The 17133-nt window shown below is 44.0% G+C and overlaps 2 protein-coding genes across 7 annotated transcripts in view; one reads left to right on the plus strand and one right to left on the minus strand.

Annotated features, from left to right (window-relative positions):
• Positions 1 to 1502: 1502 nt before the first annotated feature.
• Positions 1503 to 12532, minus strand: GFI1B (growth factor independent 1B transcriptional repressor). Of its 4 annotated transcripts, none has more exons than XM_087879986.1 (8): positions 12186 to 12366; positions 11836 to 11880; positions 7833 to 7991; positions 7049 to 7198; positions 6073 to 6311; positions 4650 to 4787; positions 3740 to 3905; positions 1503 to 2223 (listed from the first exon to the last, which is right to left on the minus strand). In XM_087879986.1, exons 3-8 carry the CDS (start codon positions 7948 to 7950, stop codon positions 2045 to 2047), a joined length of 990 nt encoding a protein of 329 aa, XP_087736112.1. In that variant the 5' UTR covers positions 7951 to 7991; positions 11836 to 11880; positions 12186 to 12366; the 3' UTR covers positions 1503 to 2044. The 4 variants fall into 4 exon arrangements, with proteins under 4 accessions (XP_087736112.1, XP_087736113.1, XP_087736111.1 ...); XM_087879987.1 differs by having other exon boundaries at positions 11692 to 11880; positions 12186 to 12276; XM_087879985.1 differs by lacking the exon at positions 11836 to 11880 and having other exon boundaries at positions 12186 to 12532.
• A 1527-nt stretch (positions 12533 to 14059) lies between these two features.
• The window catches only part of TSC1 (TSC complex subunit 1), a 32964-nt gene continuing 29890 nt past the window's right edge, over positions 14060 to 17133 (plus strand). The window contains exon 1 of one of the 3 annotated variants that reach the window (XM_087879972.1): positions 14060 to 14289. The gene's annotated coding sequence lies outside the window, so the exon portion shown is untranslated. Of the gene's footprint in view, positions 14290 to 14398; positions 14529 to 17133 lie in introns of those variants that run through there. The other 2 variants (XM_087879971.1, XM_087879973.1) reach the window with 2 other exon arrangements.

Raw genomic sequence — 17133 nt, forward strand, 5'->3', positions numbered from 1 at the left:
AAACCAGTTCTCCGAACTCGGCTTCTCTTGCGCAACGCCTCCCGGCCTCTTGACAGCTATCTTTGGATGGCCTGCTTTGGTTAGCAAATCAGGGTCATGCAAAGTGATGGCCGGAGGGCCCTTCCAGGAAAAACAATGTGTGTGAGTCTTTTGTGTATTTACTGTTACCCCGTTCCCCTCTCTTCCCTTAACAAGCTGTAATAGCAATAGCCACAGCCCTTAGACTTATATACCGCTTCACAGTGCTTTTACAGCCCTCTCTAAGCGGTTTACAGAGTCAGTCTCTTGCCCCCAACAGTCTGGGTCCTCATTTTACCCACCTCGGAAGGACGGAAGGCTGAGGGAGGGAGGGAAGAAAGGAGGGAGGAAGGAAAGAAGGAATGGAGGGAGGAAAGGAAGGAAGGAAGGAAGGAAGGAAGGACGGAGGAAGGAATCAATAGCACTTATATGCCGCTTCACAATCCTTTTACAGCCCTCTCTGAGCAGTTTACAGAGTCAGCCTCTCCCCCCCAACAATCTGGGTCCTCGTTTTACCCACCTCGGAAGGACGGAAGGCTGAGTCAACCTTGAGCCAGTCAGGATCGAACTCCTGGCAATTGGCAGAGTTACCCTGCAATATGGCATTTTAATCACGGGAGGGAGGGAGGGAGGGCGAAAGGAAGGAAGGAAGGAAGGAGAAAGAGGGAGGGAGGAAATGAAGGAAGGAGGGAGGGAGGCAGGCAGGGAGGAAGGAGGGAGGAAGGGAAGGAAGGAAGGAAGGAAGATGAGGGAGGGAGGGAAGGAAGGAAGGAAGATAAGGGAGGAATAACAATAGCACTTAGACTTATATACCGCTTCACAGTACTTTCCAGCCCTCTCTAAGCAGTTTACAGAGTCAGCCTCTTGGCCCCAACAAGAGCTCTACAGTGCGAAGACATCTATTATGCCGTGTTAACCTGGATTAGGGTCCCGTGTGTTGTCTGAATATGTCCTGGGGTATCAAACTCTTTCACCAATGCCAAAGGAGGTTTCATGACTCAAATTTTATTTCTTAACAGCATTTATTGACGTCCAATTTTTTTTTTTTTTTCAGGAAACAGAGATTCAAACAGAGGCAAAAATCTTGATACCTTTGCACAATGGATCATGTAAATTATGGATAGCGATGGAAATATCCATGAACAACAGATCCTTTGTCTCCCACCACGGAAACCTGTTGTCTGATTTGTTTTTTATGGGTTGTTTTGCAGATTTGCCTTGCCTATTCAACCCGGTGAGTTCTCCTAAACCCTTTCCTTTAACTTAGTCTTCTAATCCGAACATTGTTGCATTGCAAAGCCCAAAAAAAGACAGTATATCCAGATTCTTTCGCCCCCCCTTCTTTTTCTCTCTCTCTATCTCACTTTCTTTCTTTTCTCTCTCGCTTTCTCTCTCTCTTGCTCTCTTTCTCTCTCTCTCGCTCTCTCTTGCTTTCTCTCTCGCTTGCTTTCTCTTTCTCTCGCGCTTGCTTTCTCTCCTTTCTCTTTCTCTCTTTCTTGCTCTCTCTCTCTTGCTTTCTCTCTTTCTCTTGCTTTCTCTCTTTCTCTCTCTCTTGCTTGCTTTCTCTCTTTCTCTCTCTCTTGCCTTCTCTCTCTCTCTTGCTTGCTTTCTCTCTCTCTCGCTTTCTTTCTCTTTCTCTCCTTCTCCTTCTCCCTCGCTCTCTCCTTCTCCTTCTCCCTCTCTCTCTCTCAAACCCTTGCTCCTTTTTACTCCATGTATCTGCTTGGTGAAAGAGAAAGGGAAAAAAAGTAATCTTTCTTAAAGGCGTTATTATTATTATTATTTTTCTACCATCCTTAACCCAACGGGGCTTTTTATGGGCTTCCACAGTTGTAGATTCAATCGGAGATCTACCCCAGCGGGTGGCGCCAAGGCCCAAAGTAGGCGGGATCAGAAGCAAAACGGGTGCCGCTAAAAGCCGAAGTGGGTGGGATTTAACCATCTGGGGCCAAGGACTGCCTACAGCTCTCGGGCTGCAGGTTCCCGACCATCCTCCACCGCTCATTCCACGATAGGAATTCCCCCTTCACTTGAGGCTGTGCTGGCTCTCTCGGTGACGCCGCAGATCCACCTTGCGTTGGAAACCCCTCCCGCAGAGCTCGCAGGTGAAAGGTTTGAAGCCGCTGTGTTTGCGGCTGTGGGTGATGAGGTTGGAGCTTTGGCTGAAGGCTTTGCCACACACCTGGCATTTGTGCGGCTTTTCCCCTGGGCCAGAACAGAGAAAAAGGAACGTTAAGGACGTAAAATCCAGTCTCACCTTCTTAGATCACAACTGGTCCTCCTTGCCCGTTTCGGTTCTGCCGGGCTTTTAAACCCGAGTGGCCAGTTCGCTGGCATTACAGTCAACGAAATTAGCAGACACACAGGAAAGTCCTGGAGTTACGACGGTTCATTTAGTGACTGTTCAAAGTGATAATGGCATTGGGAAAAAAGAGATAATAATAATAATAACTGCTACTTTAATAGTAATAGTAACAGAGTTGGAAGGGGCCTTGGAGCTCTTCCTATTAGGAATAATAGATCCGAGGTAGCGCAGTGGTTAGAGTGCAGTACTGCAGCTACTTCAGCTGACTGCTAGTTCAGCAGATCAGCGGGTCAAATCTCACCGGCTCAAGGTTGACTCAGCCTTCCATCCTTCCGAGGTGGGTAAAATGAGGACCCAGTTTGTTGGGGGGCAATTATGCTATTTAGTATACTGTCTTTGGTGTAAGCCGCCCAGAGTCCTCGGAGAGTGGGCGGCATAGAAATATGACAAATAATAATAATAATAATCCAAAAATTGAGAAATTTTCGCAATACCTAATACTTCACTTACTGACGGCAGCAAGGATTACCCTGGCACAAGGTGGTGGAAACAAAATAATATACCACCAGAGGAAATAGTAAATTAGGAAAATTTTACAATGTGCAGAAATGGATAAAACGACAATGGAACTTAAGGAAAGAGAAAGATTTCCGGACTATTATAGAGTGTGGAACAAATTCTACAAACGGTTAGAAAAAAGAAATCTAAATAAGGATTGGGAAATTTGAGTTAATATCGCTGAAACAAAGAACTATATGTTACTCATTATTGTTAATCTTATAGTATTGATTGGAGGGAAGTTGTTCCACTGATTAATTGTTCTAACTGTCAGAAATTTTCTTCTTAGTTCTAAGTTGCTTCTCTCCTTGATGAGTTTCCATCTGTTGCTTCTTGTCCTGCGTTCAGGTGCTTTGGAGAATAGCTTGACTGCCTCTTCTTTGGGGCAGCCCCTGAGATATTGGAAGACTGCTATCGTGTCTCCCCAGTCCTTCTTTTCATTAAACTAGAGATACCCAGTTCCTGCAACCGTTCTTCTTTATATGTTTTAGCCTTCAGACCCCTAATCCTCTTTGTTGCTCTTCTCTGCACTCTTTCTACAGTCTCCACGTCTTTTTGACATCGTGGCGACCAAAAGCGAATGCAATATTCCACGTGTGGCCTTATAAAGTGGTATTAACACTTCCCGTGATCTTGATTCTATCCCTCTGTTTATGCAGCCCAGAACTGTGTTGGCTTTTTTGGCAGCCAAAAAATGGTGCTCGTAAAGTCGAAGGACTGGCCGCAAAGCCTTCGTTCCTCGGAAGAAAGGCGCTCCTTAACGCCAAGGGGGGGGCGGGTTGGGAGAACCCTCCCTCAAAGGCTTTGCACAGCCCATCCCTGGAATGGAACCCCCCCCCAACAGCTCCTCCCGCTCACCTGTGTGAATGTAGGTGTGTTTCTTCATATCCGACTTCTGATGGAAACGTTTCCCGCAGTATTGGCAGGGGTACGGACGGGTGTCGGAGTGGATCAGCAGGTGAGTAGACAAAGTGGACGACCGTTTGAACGTCTTTCCGCACATTTTGCACTCGAAGCTTTTCTCCTGGGGATCAGGACAGCATGGGGGGGGGGAGAGGGGGAGGGGTTTGAGGAACCTGCTGGATTTCACCCCTGCTCAAACCCCACTCCCTCCTAGCACTGATGATCTTACCTAGCTGGGTCAGGAAACGTCTGTGAGAAAACCACCAAGCTCAGAGAGCACCAAGGGCCCTACAGTTCTCTTCCTCCTCCTCCTCCTGTATTCTACAGACCCCACTCCCTCCTAGCACTGATGATGTTATCTAGCTGGGTCACGAAACGTCTGCAAGAAAACCACCAAGCTGGGCCCCACAGTTCTCCTCCTCCTCCTCCTTCCTCTTCCTCTTCTTCTCCTCCTCCTCTTCCTTCTTCCTCCTCCTTTTTTCCTCCTCCTCCTCTCCACACATCCTTCTAGCACTGATAATGTTACCTAGCTGGGTCAAGAAACGTCTGCAAGAAAACCACCAAGCTCAGATAGGACCAAGGGCCCTACAGTTCTCTTCCTCCTCCTCCTCTTCCTCCTGTATTCTACAGACCCCACTCCCTCCTAGAACACCAAGGATATCCTTCCTTTCACCCCGAGCTACAAATATTCTCCTTTATCGGTATTGGTGTTATAAACCCAATGATAGATAGATATTTTAATGGCGGTATTTATCCGACAAGGCCGGCGAGCAGGATCTGGGCACACAAGCCACAAGTTTTATCCAGGAGATTTTTATTTTTATTTATTTTTTTTCCCCTCCACTCTCCGGGCTTCCAGACTGACCTGAGAGTGGATGTTGGTGTGTTGCTCCAAACTGACAGCGTGCCCAAACGTTTTCCCACAAACGCTGCAAGCAAAAGGCCGAGTGCCGCTGTGGGATCGTCGAACGTGGACCTCCAGCCCGTGTGGGGTAGAGAATATCTAGAAAGCAAAGGCGTACGGGCAGTCGAAACTCACATTTATGACGGTCGCAGGGTCCCCCAGTTTAACAGGAACAGAGTTGGAAGGGACCTTGGGAGGTCATCTGGTCCAACCCCCCGTGACCTGTACTTGGGATTCGAACCGCCGAACTGCCGACCTTTCTGATCGACAAGCTCGGCGTCTTAGCCACTGAGCCAGAGTCGTGTGATCCCCCTTTTACGGCTTTCTGACAAGCAAAAATCAAACGGGGAGGGGGGGGGAAGCCAGATTCGCTTAACAACCGTGTTCCTAACTGAACAACGGCAGTGATTCACTTAGCGACTGTGGCGAAAAAAGCCGTAAAATGGGACAAAATTCACTTAACAAATGTTTCGCTTAGCAACATTAATTTCGGGCTCCATTGCAGTCGTAGGCTGAGGACTACCTGTACACTCCTATGTCTATTTACCCATGTTGTAGGACTGTAGTATTACTACTACTATTGTTATTATCCTTCTTATCTTCTCTACTAACCCTTATTATTCTCTACTAACCCTTGGTATCCTTATTATGATTATTATTATTACTCTGTTGCTTTACATGTACACTGAGAGCTTTTGCACCGGAGACAAACTCCTTGTGTACACTGAGAGCTTTTGCACTGGAGACAAACTCCTTGTGCACACAGGGAGCTTTTGCACTGGAGACAACTTTCTTGTGCACACTGCGAGCTTTTGCACCATAGACAACCTCTTTGTGTACACTGAGAGCTTTTGCACCGGAGACAAACTCCTTGTGCACACTGCGAGCTTTTGCACCGGAGACAACTTCCTTGTGCACACTGAGAGCTTTTGCACCGTAGACAAACTCCTTGTGCACACTGGGAGCTTTTGCACCAGAGACAACTTTCTTGTGCACACAGAGAGCTTTTGCACTGGAGACAACCTCCTTGTGTACACTGAGAGCTTTTGTACCGGAGACAAACTCCTTGTGCACACTGAGAGCTTTTGCACCGGAGACAAACTCCTTGTGTACACTGAGAGCTTTTGCACCGGAGACAAGCTCCTTGTGTGTCTAATCACACTTGACCACTTTTTCCAGTGGTCCTCAACCTTTGCTTCATCACGGGCCCTTTTAAATTCCTTTTGTGGCCCCGGACCACGATCACAACCCCCACCCCCGCCCCCCAAGACTTAACTCGAGATTTAAATCATAATGTTTCTTCAAGTCCTCGCGATGCCCCTGTGACCACCTCAGGTTGAGAACCAGCTTTTCTCTTCTGTTCCGAGTCCTCCGAGCAACTCACTTTGTTGCATATGACACAGTGGTAGGTCTCCAATTCAGGCGAGAACGGCATGCTGTAATCGAGAGGCAGGTCGGAAGCCGGAAGGATCGGGGTGCCGTACAGATGAATGGAGTGCTCCAGCATGGTGGAAGTCATTGATCTGTAGCCAAACGGAGGGCGGAAGGCGTTCCAGGCAAAACTGGGGTTGTAGAACGCGGAAGCGCTCGCCTCTTGAGGTTTTAAAGCCGGGACGGGCACCTCTGAGACAACAGAAAAGGAGCGTCAGGGAACATCAAAGGGGTTTCTAACAGGGGGTGAAATGCTACCTGTTCGGGAAAACTGGTAGCAGCAGCAGCAGCATGTGGTTCGGCGAACTGGTAGCGGCGGCAGCGTGAGGCTCCGCCCACAGCCTGGATGTCGTTACTTCCTGATTTTAACCTGTTTTTGACCCTCTGCGCGTGAAGAGGCGATCGCGCATGAAGCGCATGCACAAAGAGAACCGGTAGTAAAGCCGGTTACAACCCACCACTGCCTTCTAGTACTGATGATGTTCCCTAGTTGGGTCATTAAACAGACCCCACGGTTCAGTCCTGAGCTACAAATACTCTCTTCTATCGATAACCTTTTTTCCTATTGCTTCATTGGCGTGGGTTACAAGGAATATTGTCGGTGTGCATTGCAAGGAAGGTTGTTTCGTTGGGTGTCAACCACAAATATTCCTTTATTGCAGGGGTGAAATCCAGCAGGTTCTGGAGAACCGGTAGCGGAAATTTTGAGAAGTTCAGAGAACCGGCAAATACCGCCTCTGGCTGGCCGCAGGAGTGGGGTGGGAATGGGAGTTTTGCAATATCCTTCCCCTGGAGTGGGGTGGAAATGGAGATTTTGCAGTATCCTTCCCCTGCCACACCCACAAAGCCACGCCCACAGAAAAAAAAAATTCACCACTGCTTTATTGGGTGTGAGGGATTGCCTGAAAACCCAGCAAAGAATTGCTCACCTGGATTTGGTGTTGTCAGTGTTATACTCTGAACAGGAAAATGTTCTTCCTTGTCCTTCTGGAGCTCCTGTTCTTCTTTTGGAGAACAGCATGGTGGACTATCTGCCTGGAAGGCCTTGCTGTCTTCCAGGATGCTGTCATCAGAAATAACTGTAATATCAAGAAGAGAAGGAGGAGGAGGAAGAGAAGGAGGAAAAGAGGAGGAAGAGAAGGAGGAAAAGAGGAGGAAGAGGAGGAGGAGGAAGAAGAGGAGAGGAAGAGGAGGAGAAAGAAAAGGAGGAGAAGAGGAGGAGGAAGAGGAGGAGGAGAAGAGGAGGAGGAGGAGGAAGAGAAGGAGGAGAAGAAGAGGAGGAGGAGGAGAAAGAGAAGGAGGAGGAAGAGAAGGAGGAGGAGGAAGAAGAGAAGGAAGAGAAGGAGGAGAAGAAGAGGAGGAAGAGGAGGAGGAGGAAGAGAAGGAGGAGGAGGAAAGAGAAGGGAAGGAAAAGAAAGGTAGAAGACAATGTCCTTAAATTGTACTAAAATATCCCTAAGGAACAATTGTAGAGATAAGTGCATTTCTCACAAAAGCTGAGTTCCGTGGTTTAATTGTGGCTTAAGAAAAGTGTCCTCCCAACGGAATATTTTGGGACGGGGCTTCCTTCGCATTTGTTGAAATGGGGTATCAGGACCAGCCAAAAGAGAAGAAATTTGCACAAAAGCAGAAGAGGTGGAAAAGAGGAGGTTTATTCTGTGTACATCCGGCAACCTTTTCCAGATTTCTGGGTGGGGAAATTATCCAACCTACCGTCGGAGAAGGACGCTGAGGTGCCCGTATCCCACCTTGGCACCAGGATGCTGTCATCGACGGCACGATGATGGTACGAGTGAACCTTCCTGTTTTTCACTAAGAATGAACGTGGCATCTCCCGTTCACCTCGGGATCAGAGATCCCAAAAAAGGTGGGCTGTAAAAGAGAGGAGGAGGAACGGAGGAGAATTATCAACTTGTCTTCCATCTCTCTCTCTCTCTCTCTCTCCAACCTGCCTCTAAAATCTTTGCACCTTTTTCTGAAGGGGCCGTTGATATCTTCACAGGTCGTTCTCGACTTACAACCATTTGTTTAGCGACCAATATTACAACGGCACTCTATTCAGAGTGACTTATGACCGTTTTTCACACTTAACGACCATTGCAGCATCCCCCCCCCCGCGGTCACGTGATCAAAATTCAGATGCTTGGGGAACTGACTCGTATTTATGACAGGAAAGCAGATTCACTTCACAGCCGTGTCCCTAAGTTAACAAGTGCAGGGATTCGCTTAACGATAACGGCGGCAAGAATGGTCGTAAAATGGGACAAAACTCCCTTAATAACTGTCTTGCTTAGCAGTGGAAATGTTGGCTCAGTTGTGGCCGTAGGTTGATTTGATGACTATCTGTATTTCCTCCGAACCGTTTGGCACAATCTATGCAAAACGGTAATAAACTGGAAAGTAATAAAAGCATTTGCTTATTTGCATGAATGTTTGTGTTTTCCCATACGGTGCATGAAACGACACAGATATAATTCTAGTGTCTGTTGCCGAAGTAAATACAGCCTCGATTTTAGCTTTTGGAGAGATATATATATATATTTTCCCAGATTGGTTAAAGGAGGACGGCTACAGGGAAACCTAGCTAAACGTAGCTCTTCTCTGAACAAACCCTGATGAAAGAAACCATGATTTAAAGATGCCAGCCAGATCTGAAAGTGAGAAGCAGCGTGGGAAGAATATGCTGTCACCAAATTTTGATAAGTAGAAATTTATCATTGACAAGCGGTCACCCACTTGTCTGATAAGCAATGATATTAATTGAATGAATTCCCACCCTTCTTCGGAAGATAGATACACACAAACATATAAACAGAGGGATAGAATCAAGATCACGTGAAGTTTAATACCACTTTTATCTTCACGTGAAGATTAATACCACTTTATAATGCCTTGGTAAGGCCACGCTTGGAATCCTGCATCCAGTTTTGGTCGCTACAATGAAAAAAAGATGTGGAGACTCTAGAAAGAGTGCAGAGAAGAGCAACAAAGAGGATTAGGGGACTGGAGGATAAAATATATGAAGAACGGTTGCAGGAACTGGGTATGACTAGTTTAATGAAGAGGAGGACTAGGGGAGACATGATAGCAGTCTTCCAATATCTCAGGGGCTGCCCCAAAGAAGAGGGAGTCAAGCTATTCTCCAAAGCACCTGAAGGCAGGACAAGAAGCAATGGGTGGAAACTAATCAAGGAGAGTTGATTTAAGTTGCTTAACTTAAAACTAAGGAGAAATTTCCTGACAGTCAGAACAATTAATCAGTGGAAAAAACTTGCCTCCAGAAGTTGTGAATGCTCCAACACTGGAAGTTTTAAAGATGTTGGATAACCATTTGTCTGAAGTGGTATTTCAGAGGTCCAATCAACCCACCGTGTCATTTTGCGGGATATTCCATTTTGCAGTTTTCCAATTCCAGCCTCCAATCCTCAAAAATATTTAACTCTTCCAGCCCAAGTCCCTTTTCCGGAGTGTTGGAGGCCAAGCTCCAACCTCATGTCCTCAAGACACAGCAACGTTTTATCACTCCTTCTCCATATGCTTATCTCGGCTTTTCCTCCCCTTCCCCCCACCCCAAGAAACTTTAAAATTCACAGTCGGTTTTTTTGCATGCGTTTTTAATTTTGGAGCAAAAGCTGCATATTGGCCAATCTTGAAACATACCAGCTAGTTTTGCCAGCGAGTGAACTGAGAAAGCTAGCTAGGAAAACGTGATGCTCTCTGAGCTTGGTGGTCTTCTTGTAGATGTTTAATTACCAAACTAGGTAACATAATCAGTGCATTTGGTAATGAACCACCAAGCTCAGAGAGCACCAAGGACCCCATGGTCACTTTCCTCCACTCCATAAACCGCACTCCCTTCCAGCACTGATGATGTTATCTAGTTTGGTAATGAAACTTCAGCTGGTGAAACTGCATTCTTTATTAAGATTTACTTAGGAGTAAGAACCATTTGGTCTAAACGCAATTTCGATTTTTAAATGGAAAGACATAAAAGTTCTTGGTTAGTTCTTCTCCCTCGCTTTGTGTGCACGCCGTGAAGCTATATGAGTTTAAACCATGTTTGATTTAATTAAACAGTTAAGCAATGGGGACATCAGCCTAAGATGGTAGCCTTAAATCAAACAACCTCATTCTTGGTTTAAGGAGACAGTCTACTCCTCTAACTCTTTTAAGATAGGAAGAAAAGAGATTTTCTGGAACCGAAGCGGAAATTTAGGAAAATTCAAGATGTTGCATTGCAGAAATGGAAGACAAGTTTGTAAGGATATGAATTCTGTGCAGTTAAAGCTACAGCTTGGATTTCTGCAAAACTGCCTTCACACAACACCAAGATATTACCAAATTCTTGCATATAAACCCAACATTTGTATAGTTTAGTACAACACGTGAGTACAGTTTGGTGCAAATAAGCAATCCGTTGCTGGTTCTTCAAATTTCATTTTTAATGATGTGTAAAGAGGTTTGTTGTTTCCATAACACTGAATGGTGATTGCTCTTCCCCTTATCTCCTATTTATTTATTTATTTATTTATTTAGCGTGTGGCCTTAACTCCCTAACTCTTATACCAAATGTTATTAAAATCTCTTAAAGCGGATGCTTGTTAAAAACCCTCCCTTTTTCTTCACTCTTCATTCATTCGTTTCTTATATTTTATTAGCCTGACTTGGTGTTTGCAATCTGTTTTGACTTTCACTTTTGCATTTTGGATTCCTTGCGGTAAGAATGCCCTAAGATTCATTCATTAGGAATAAACTGGGTAGTGCAAAAATTAAAATTAATTTTTTTAAAAAATTTTGCACTACCCAGTTTATTCCTAATGAATGCTTCAAGAATTTTTCATCCACCTTGGTTTGACATGCAAAGAATACAGAAACCAATAATAAGGAGATGCAAAAAACTAAACGTAACCCCACCCAAAGTGGCAACATTTATCAGATTTCAACTGCCTTGCACAAACACGCTTTAAAAAGAAGATTTCCTGAATCCTTCTGTTATATATATTTAGGAGAAATATGGGTAGATATATGCATTTTTTTTATTAAATTCGCTTCTTCGGGTTAGTACCTGTTAATGAACCAAACAGGCCCAGAGTTCCATATTTTATGCTAAATCATTAAAGCAAACAAAAAATCAAGAATAAAATTTATTAAATTTAAACCTAGGTTCTGGGATTAATGCAACAGTTGGATATAGCAAAATTAACTGCAAAGCTGGCTCAGTGCAATGGTTAGGCGTAGCAAAAGTAACTGTAAGTCTCTTGGCAGTAGTACATGCTTTTAAATACAAACACACTATAAATGTAAATAAACTATAGATGTAAATCATAATAAATAAACTCCTAAAAGATTTCTCTCCCTCTCAGAAAAATTCAAACCAGAAATAATAATAATAATCTAAGATGAAGCTATCAGATTTTGAGCTGCAGAAATCCAGGTATGCTATAGAAAACTTGACTCTTTAGCTATCTTTTCATAATTGCAATTTTTCACAGTTCCTGGCTTATGATGCCAGATTTAAGGCTTTTTTTTTAAAAAAAATCCAATTTACAAGCCAGGTTACTTTGCTACATACGCTTAAGACTCCTTCGTCCAATTCCGTCTTTCCAGCGATCACCCAATGTTAGCCAAGTTATCAATGGCACAATATTCATTCGTTTGTTCAAAGCATTTTCCCATCTTCTGCTCCTTCCTTGCAAAGGCTCCCAAAGCAACTCACCAAAGAATGAAAATTAATTTTCATCAAGGGATGCTCACAGAACTTCTTAAAAAGTTTAAAAAAAAAAAAAATTGGAGGGAGACAAAGAGAGAGAGTATGTGTGTGTGAGAAAGAATGTGAGAGAGAAAGTGTGAGAGAGAGACAGATGACAGATAATGTGAGAGAAAGAGAGAAAGGAGAGGGAGAGAGAGAGAGAGATTAAACTATTCAGGAAAAATAAAACCCCATTGCCTAATTGCATAAATTGTTCCTGCATTCTTAAGTTCCTAATTGATCATCATTTGCAAGAAGAGGAAAATGCAGGAAAATTTAATATTTTTTAAAAAACTGCTTTGACCAAGGGAAATCACCTGCTTGGAGGGTGGTTGCAGAAGTTTAGCCTTGAAAGTTGTCTCCCAGGGTGGAGTGTGATGGTTCAGGGCTCCCTTAGCTGGCTTGTGTGTCTCTAGGTTTTCCACCCTCCTGTTATCTACCAAGGGTTGATCCCTTTCTCTGGTTGTTCTCCCTCTCCCTCTCTCTCCCTCTCCCCACTGGGCCCTGCATTCCCCTCCCTGATTTTTCAATCAGATTATTCGTGTCAAAATCTGGCCCCAGCCAATAAGAGAGTCAAACCCCGGAGAGCATTTGCTTATCAAAACAAGCCAGACTTCGAACATTTTTGCATTGCTCAATTGCAGAAACCCAGAAGTAAGTTGTCAAAGCCTTCTAACGCAGATTATTCGGTGCTTGGCTGTTTTGGGGGAGTGTTCTTTTGAGATTACCGATTTTTTTTTTTTCCCGGAAAAAAAAAGAGAGAAAAAATATAAAGAGGAAAATAATCATATCCACAACCTGCAAATGTTGGAAAAAGCCAACGTTGCTGGTTGCTTGCAAAGCAAACCTTTGTTTTTTGATCTAGCTGTAAGATGCATCAGGGAATAAAACTAATGTATTTATTTATATTTAGAACATAGAACATCATAGAATAAGAGTTGGAAGGGACTTTAGAGGTCTTCTAGTCCAACCCGCTGCTCGAGGAGGAGATCCTATTATACCATTTCAGATAGTTCTGAAATATCTATATTGTTTCAAATATACCTATAATAACTACCCTGTTTCCCCCAAAATAAGACATTCCCTTGATAATAAGCCCAATCGGGCTTTTGAGCGCATGGCAATAAGGCCAGGCGCTTATTTCAGGGTTCAAAAAAATATAAGGCAGGGTCTTATTTTTGGGAAAACACAGTCACCTGAAATACCCTATAACATTTCAGAGGATTCATTTATATTTTTCGTGTTTCTAAACTGCCCGTTTCTCTTAAGGAGGGGCTCTTGTATCTCCGTACAGGTAGACCTTGATTTATGACCACAATTGACCCCAAAATTTCTGTTGTTAAGTGAGACATTGGTAATTCAGACAGTTGGCCATCTAGTTAACAATGGGAATTTAGAAAGCGACTAACAAGTCCTTGCCTTTACGACCGTAAGATGACCGACAAGCAGCAAAAATGTGACACGACCACAGGTTCTGACTTCAAACACGGGTCGTAAGCAGCTTTGGGGAGGATCATTGTTAACTTGAACCGGTCATGAATCGGTTGTAAATCAAGGACTATCTGTAATTTCTTTAGACAGGACATTCATTACAAGTTGTGTGAACCCGATAATAATGCAGGTTTAGAGTTTAGCACCGGACGATGGTATGAGGATTGTAAAAAACCCTTAAATCAATCAATCCTGGCAATTTTGGAGATGGGTGCATGCCGTCTGGGGGGATTCTGGGAATTCAAAACATCCCAGCACTGCTTCAAATGACCTCTAGGGGGCAGCAAAAGCAAAATAAATTATATATATATATATATATATATATATATGAAGTACTGCTGCCCTCTCGTGGCCATCAGAGATTTGCAACCCAGATCTGTTTATTTAAAGGAGGAGAATTGTGATGTGGTGCTGAATTTGAACTCAGAACCCAGGGATAATGCTTTTAGCGGATGGAAAGAGGGGTCCTTTCTCCAAAGGAAGAGAAAGGGGAACAGTTGCATGTTAAGGTTGCATGGGTCCTTTTTTCCTTGCATTCTTCCCCATGGGTCATGGGGGGTGGGTGGGCTGTGGCTGATGGGGGTGGTTGTAGTTCCCGAAAAAACGCTTTAAGAAGAAAAAAAAAAACACCATTCCAGCAGGCCCGGTTGCCACGAGCAACCAGGTGGGCGTGTCTCGGAATCCTCCCGCCCCGCCCCTTGTTTACCACCCCGCAAGCCTCTCCGCTGCGTCACGTGACCCTCCTCCTCCTCCTTCCCCCTCCTCCTTCTCCCTGCCGGGACTTCTTCTCGGCCTCCCCCTCGGCATCACGAGAGACTCTTTCCCCCCCCTTCTCATCTCTCCGCTTGATCCTTCCGCGCCTTCAGACCGGGGTGACCGGGGGGGGGAGGCGACCCCTCCGAAGCCGCTTCCTCGGGACAGTGGAGAAGGGTGAGGAGACCCCCGCGTGTGTGTCTGTCTGTGGGGGGGAAAGAAAAAAGTCGCGGCGAGGTGAGAGGTGGGACTATTTTTTCTTTACTTCTTATCTCCCGAGCGGGGCGGGGCTGGGCGCGGAGGGATCCGCGCGCGGCGCCCGGAGGGTGGCAGGGCCAAGATGGCGGCGCCCTGTGGGTTAGAAGAGGCTTGAGCGGTAAACAGCTGAGGGGCGGAGGAGAAGGACGAGGAAGGGGGTGAGTCCCCGCCGCCGGGGAAAGGGCCTCCGCGCGGCGGAGAAAGCGAGGAGGAGAGCCCGAGAGGAGGCAGGGGAGCTGTGGGGCGGGGCGGCTGCGGGGGGGGGCGCGCGCGGGGGGGGGCTGTTCCCTGTGGGGCTGAGGGACGCTGCTATGAGGCGGCGGGGGGGCTGCTAGGCCGGGCCTTCTCCTCAGGGTGGGTCGTGGTGGGGAAAAACCTCGCTGGGTCTCTTTTTTTTTTTTGACGGGGGGGGGAAACCAAGGGTTTTTTTTTTAATCCCCTTTTTAATTCATATCCGCTTTATGGGATTCATTGGGCTGGTCCAATGAATTTCCCCTCCCCCCCTCATTAACCCCCCCCCCTCATATAATTCTTATTAAAATTAAACGACGAGCGAGCCCAGGTCGTGCAGCTAAATTTGGGGGGAAAAAATAAAATAATAATGAACGTCTTAATGTAATTTTATGCGGGGCGTTTTACATTAATTACGTCCATTTGCGATAGGTGGGGTCTAAGCCAGGGTCGCTCTTTTGGCCTCATGGGATGGATCATGGGCAGAGTTTTAAAGGAAAGGGGCTTGGAGGGGGCGGTTATATATTGTTAGTATATATTAGGATGCGATATGTTACGTATTTATATACCCCTGGCGTTTATGATATGTGTTATCTCTAGGGTCACTGGTTACGTTAAAAGAATTATATGCAGAAGGGCTGGGTGGGAGATTTTATATATCTATTTATATATCTATTTTATATCTATATCTATCTATAATTATCTATCTAGCTATCGATGTATCTATACTTTGTATATATGACTTTGTATAAATATACAAAAGTATGAAGGCTATTGCTTAACGCATTGTAAGCCGCCCTGAGTCTCCGGAGAAGGGCGGCATATAAATCAAATAAAAAAATAATAAAAATATAGATAGATAGATAGATAGATAGATAGATCTATCTATAGATAGATCTGTCTATCTGTATATGTTTATCTTTATGTTTATATATTTATATATCCACACACACATATATACATATACATACATGTCTCTCTATCAGATAGATAGATAGATAGATAGACAGACATCTATCTATCTATCTTCTATCTATCCATCTATATCTAAAAGTGTTTTTTCTGTCGAAGCACCTGGTCTACCCCAATATGGGAGGGAGCATACTTCCAATCCAAGTAAGAGTATGACTAGCTGATGAGAGCTAAATAGCTTGAAATAGATCTATACTAGTCTCCCTTCTTTATCAGCAAATATAAATTTGATTCTCTCCGTCTCTCTCTCTCTCTCTCTCTATATATATATGTGTGTATATATATGTATATATATATGTATATATATATATATATATATATATATATATATATATATATAATATTTTGCTTATATATATAATATAAATGCATGCATATCTCATATATGTGTGTGTGTGTATATATATATATATATATGAGAGATATGCATGCATTTATATTGCATACATTATAATGTGTACAGGATCTTTTAACTTTAATAGAATTATATTTAGAGTTAATGCAAGGGGTTGGTGGGGGAGATAGATATGATATATATACAAGGTATAAGATATACATGCATTTATTTTATATGCATTAGGATATATATTATCTAGCATCACTCATTAGTGACTATGAATTCATTACCTAGTGAATAGAATTATATACAGAAGGCTGGATGGGATATATATGTATGTATTTGATATATGCATATATGTATGTATGTATGTATTTTTCTCTCAGCCAGGTTTTTCCTACGTAAATCAAGATCTTTATACAGCCATAGTTCAGTGAAATCTCATCCACTAGTTTCTAGGCTTTATCAGACATCAAACCAGCATTTTGCTGTCTGTTGTGAGACTTAAGGGAGACAAAATGTTGGTTTGATGTCTGATAAAGCCTAGAAACTAGTGAATGAGATTTCACTGAACTATTATGACTGGCTGAGAGAAAAATACACATGACCTACGAAAAGAGAATAATATATATATTATTATACACACACACACACACACTTATATACATTTATATACCTTATAAATACATAGGATCACTAGTTACATTCATAGAATTATGTGCAGAGTTAATGAAAGGGGCTGGATAATGTATGTAATCCAAGGGGCCGGGTGGGTGGGGTTGGGGGGAAGGATTGGACCCCTTTTCATAAACCAGCAATCATGGTTGGGGAGGGTTGAAGTCCAAATCGGGAGAGGGGTTTCTCTTGAAGCCTGCTTTTTTAGGCATTTGAATGGGTGCAGGTTTTTTTTTTTTTTACCAGATTATTTTTTAAAAGAGAGAAAGAGACAAATCATCCTGAGTAGATGATTTGGGATGAGCTGCGTGAAAATGGGGAGGGGGCAAAGGTCAGGTTTGGGAAGGAGTGGCAAAGAAGGAGGAGGCTGGGAGGAAGACAAGCCCCCCACTCCCAATAAATGGCAAAACAATTCCCCTTTGAAGGGTATTTCTAGGACATCTTTCCTTTTAACTCGAAGGGGGAGGAGAGGTATGCAATCAAGGTTGGGCAGGAAGGAGGGGTAAAAAAAGGTGTTGATTGGTTTTTATTGCATACAATATATATAT

The sequence above is a fragment of the Pantherophis guttatus genome, chromosome 16 (assembly GCF_059756535.1).
Source record: "Pantherophis guttatus breed Tessera chromosome 16, ASM5975653v1, whole genome shotgun sequence".
NCBI classification, from domain to species: Eukaryota; Metazoa; Chordata; class Lepidosauria; order Squamata; family Colubridae; genus Pantherophis; species Pantherophis guttatus.

What these genes read in the sequence shown, in the direction of transcription:
- GFI1B (XM_087879985.1), bottom strand. Translation starts at nt 7,950, where the DNA reads ATGCCACGTTCATTCTTAGTGAAAAACAGGAAGGTTCACTCGTACCAT. An exon ending in ACACCAACATCCACTCTCAG is followed by an intron (nt 3,906 to 4,649) that starts GTCAGTCTGGAA and finishes CCTGATCCCCAG; the next exon opens with GAGAAAAGCTTCGAGTGCAA. An exon ending in ACACACCTACATTCACACAG is followed by an intron (nt 2,224 to 3,739) that starts GTGAGCGGGAGG and finishes GTTCTGGCCCAG; the next exon opens with GGGAAAAGCCGCACAAATGC.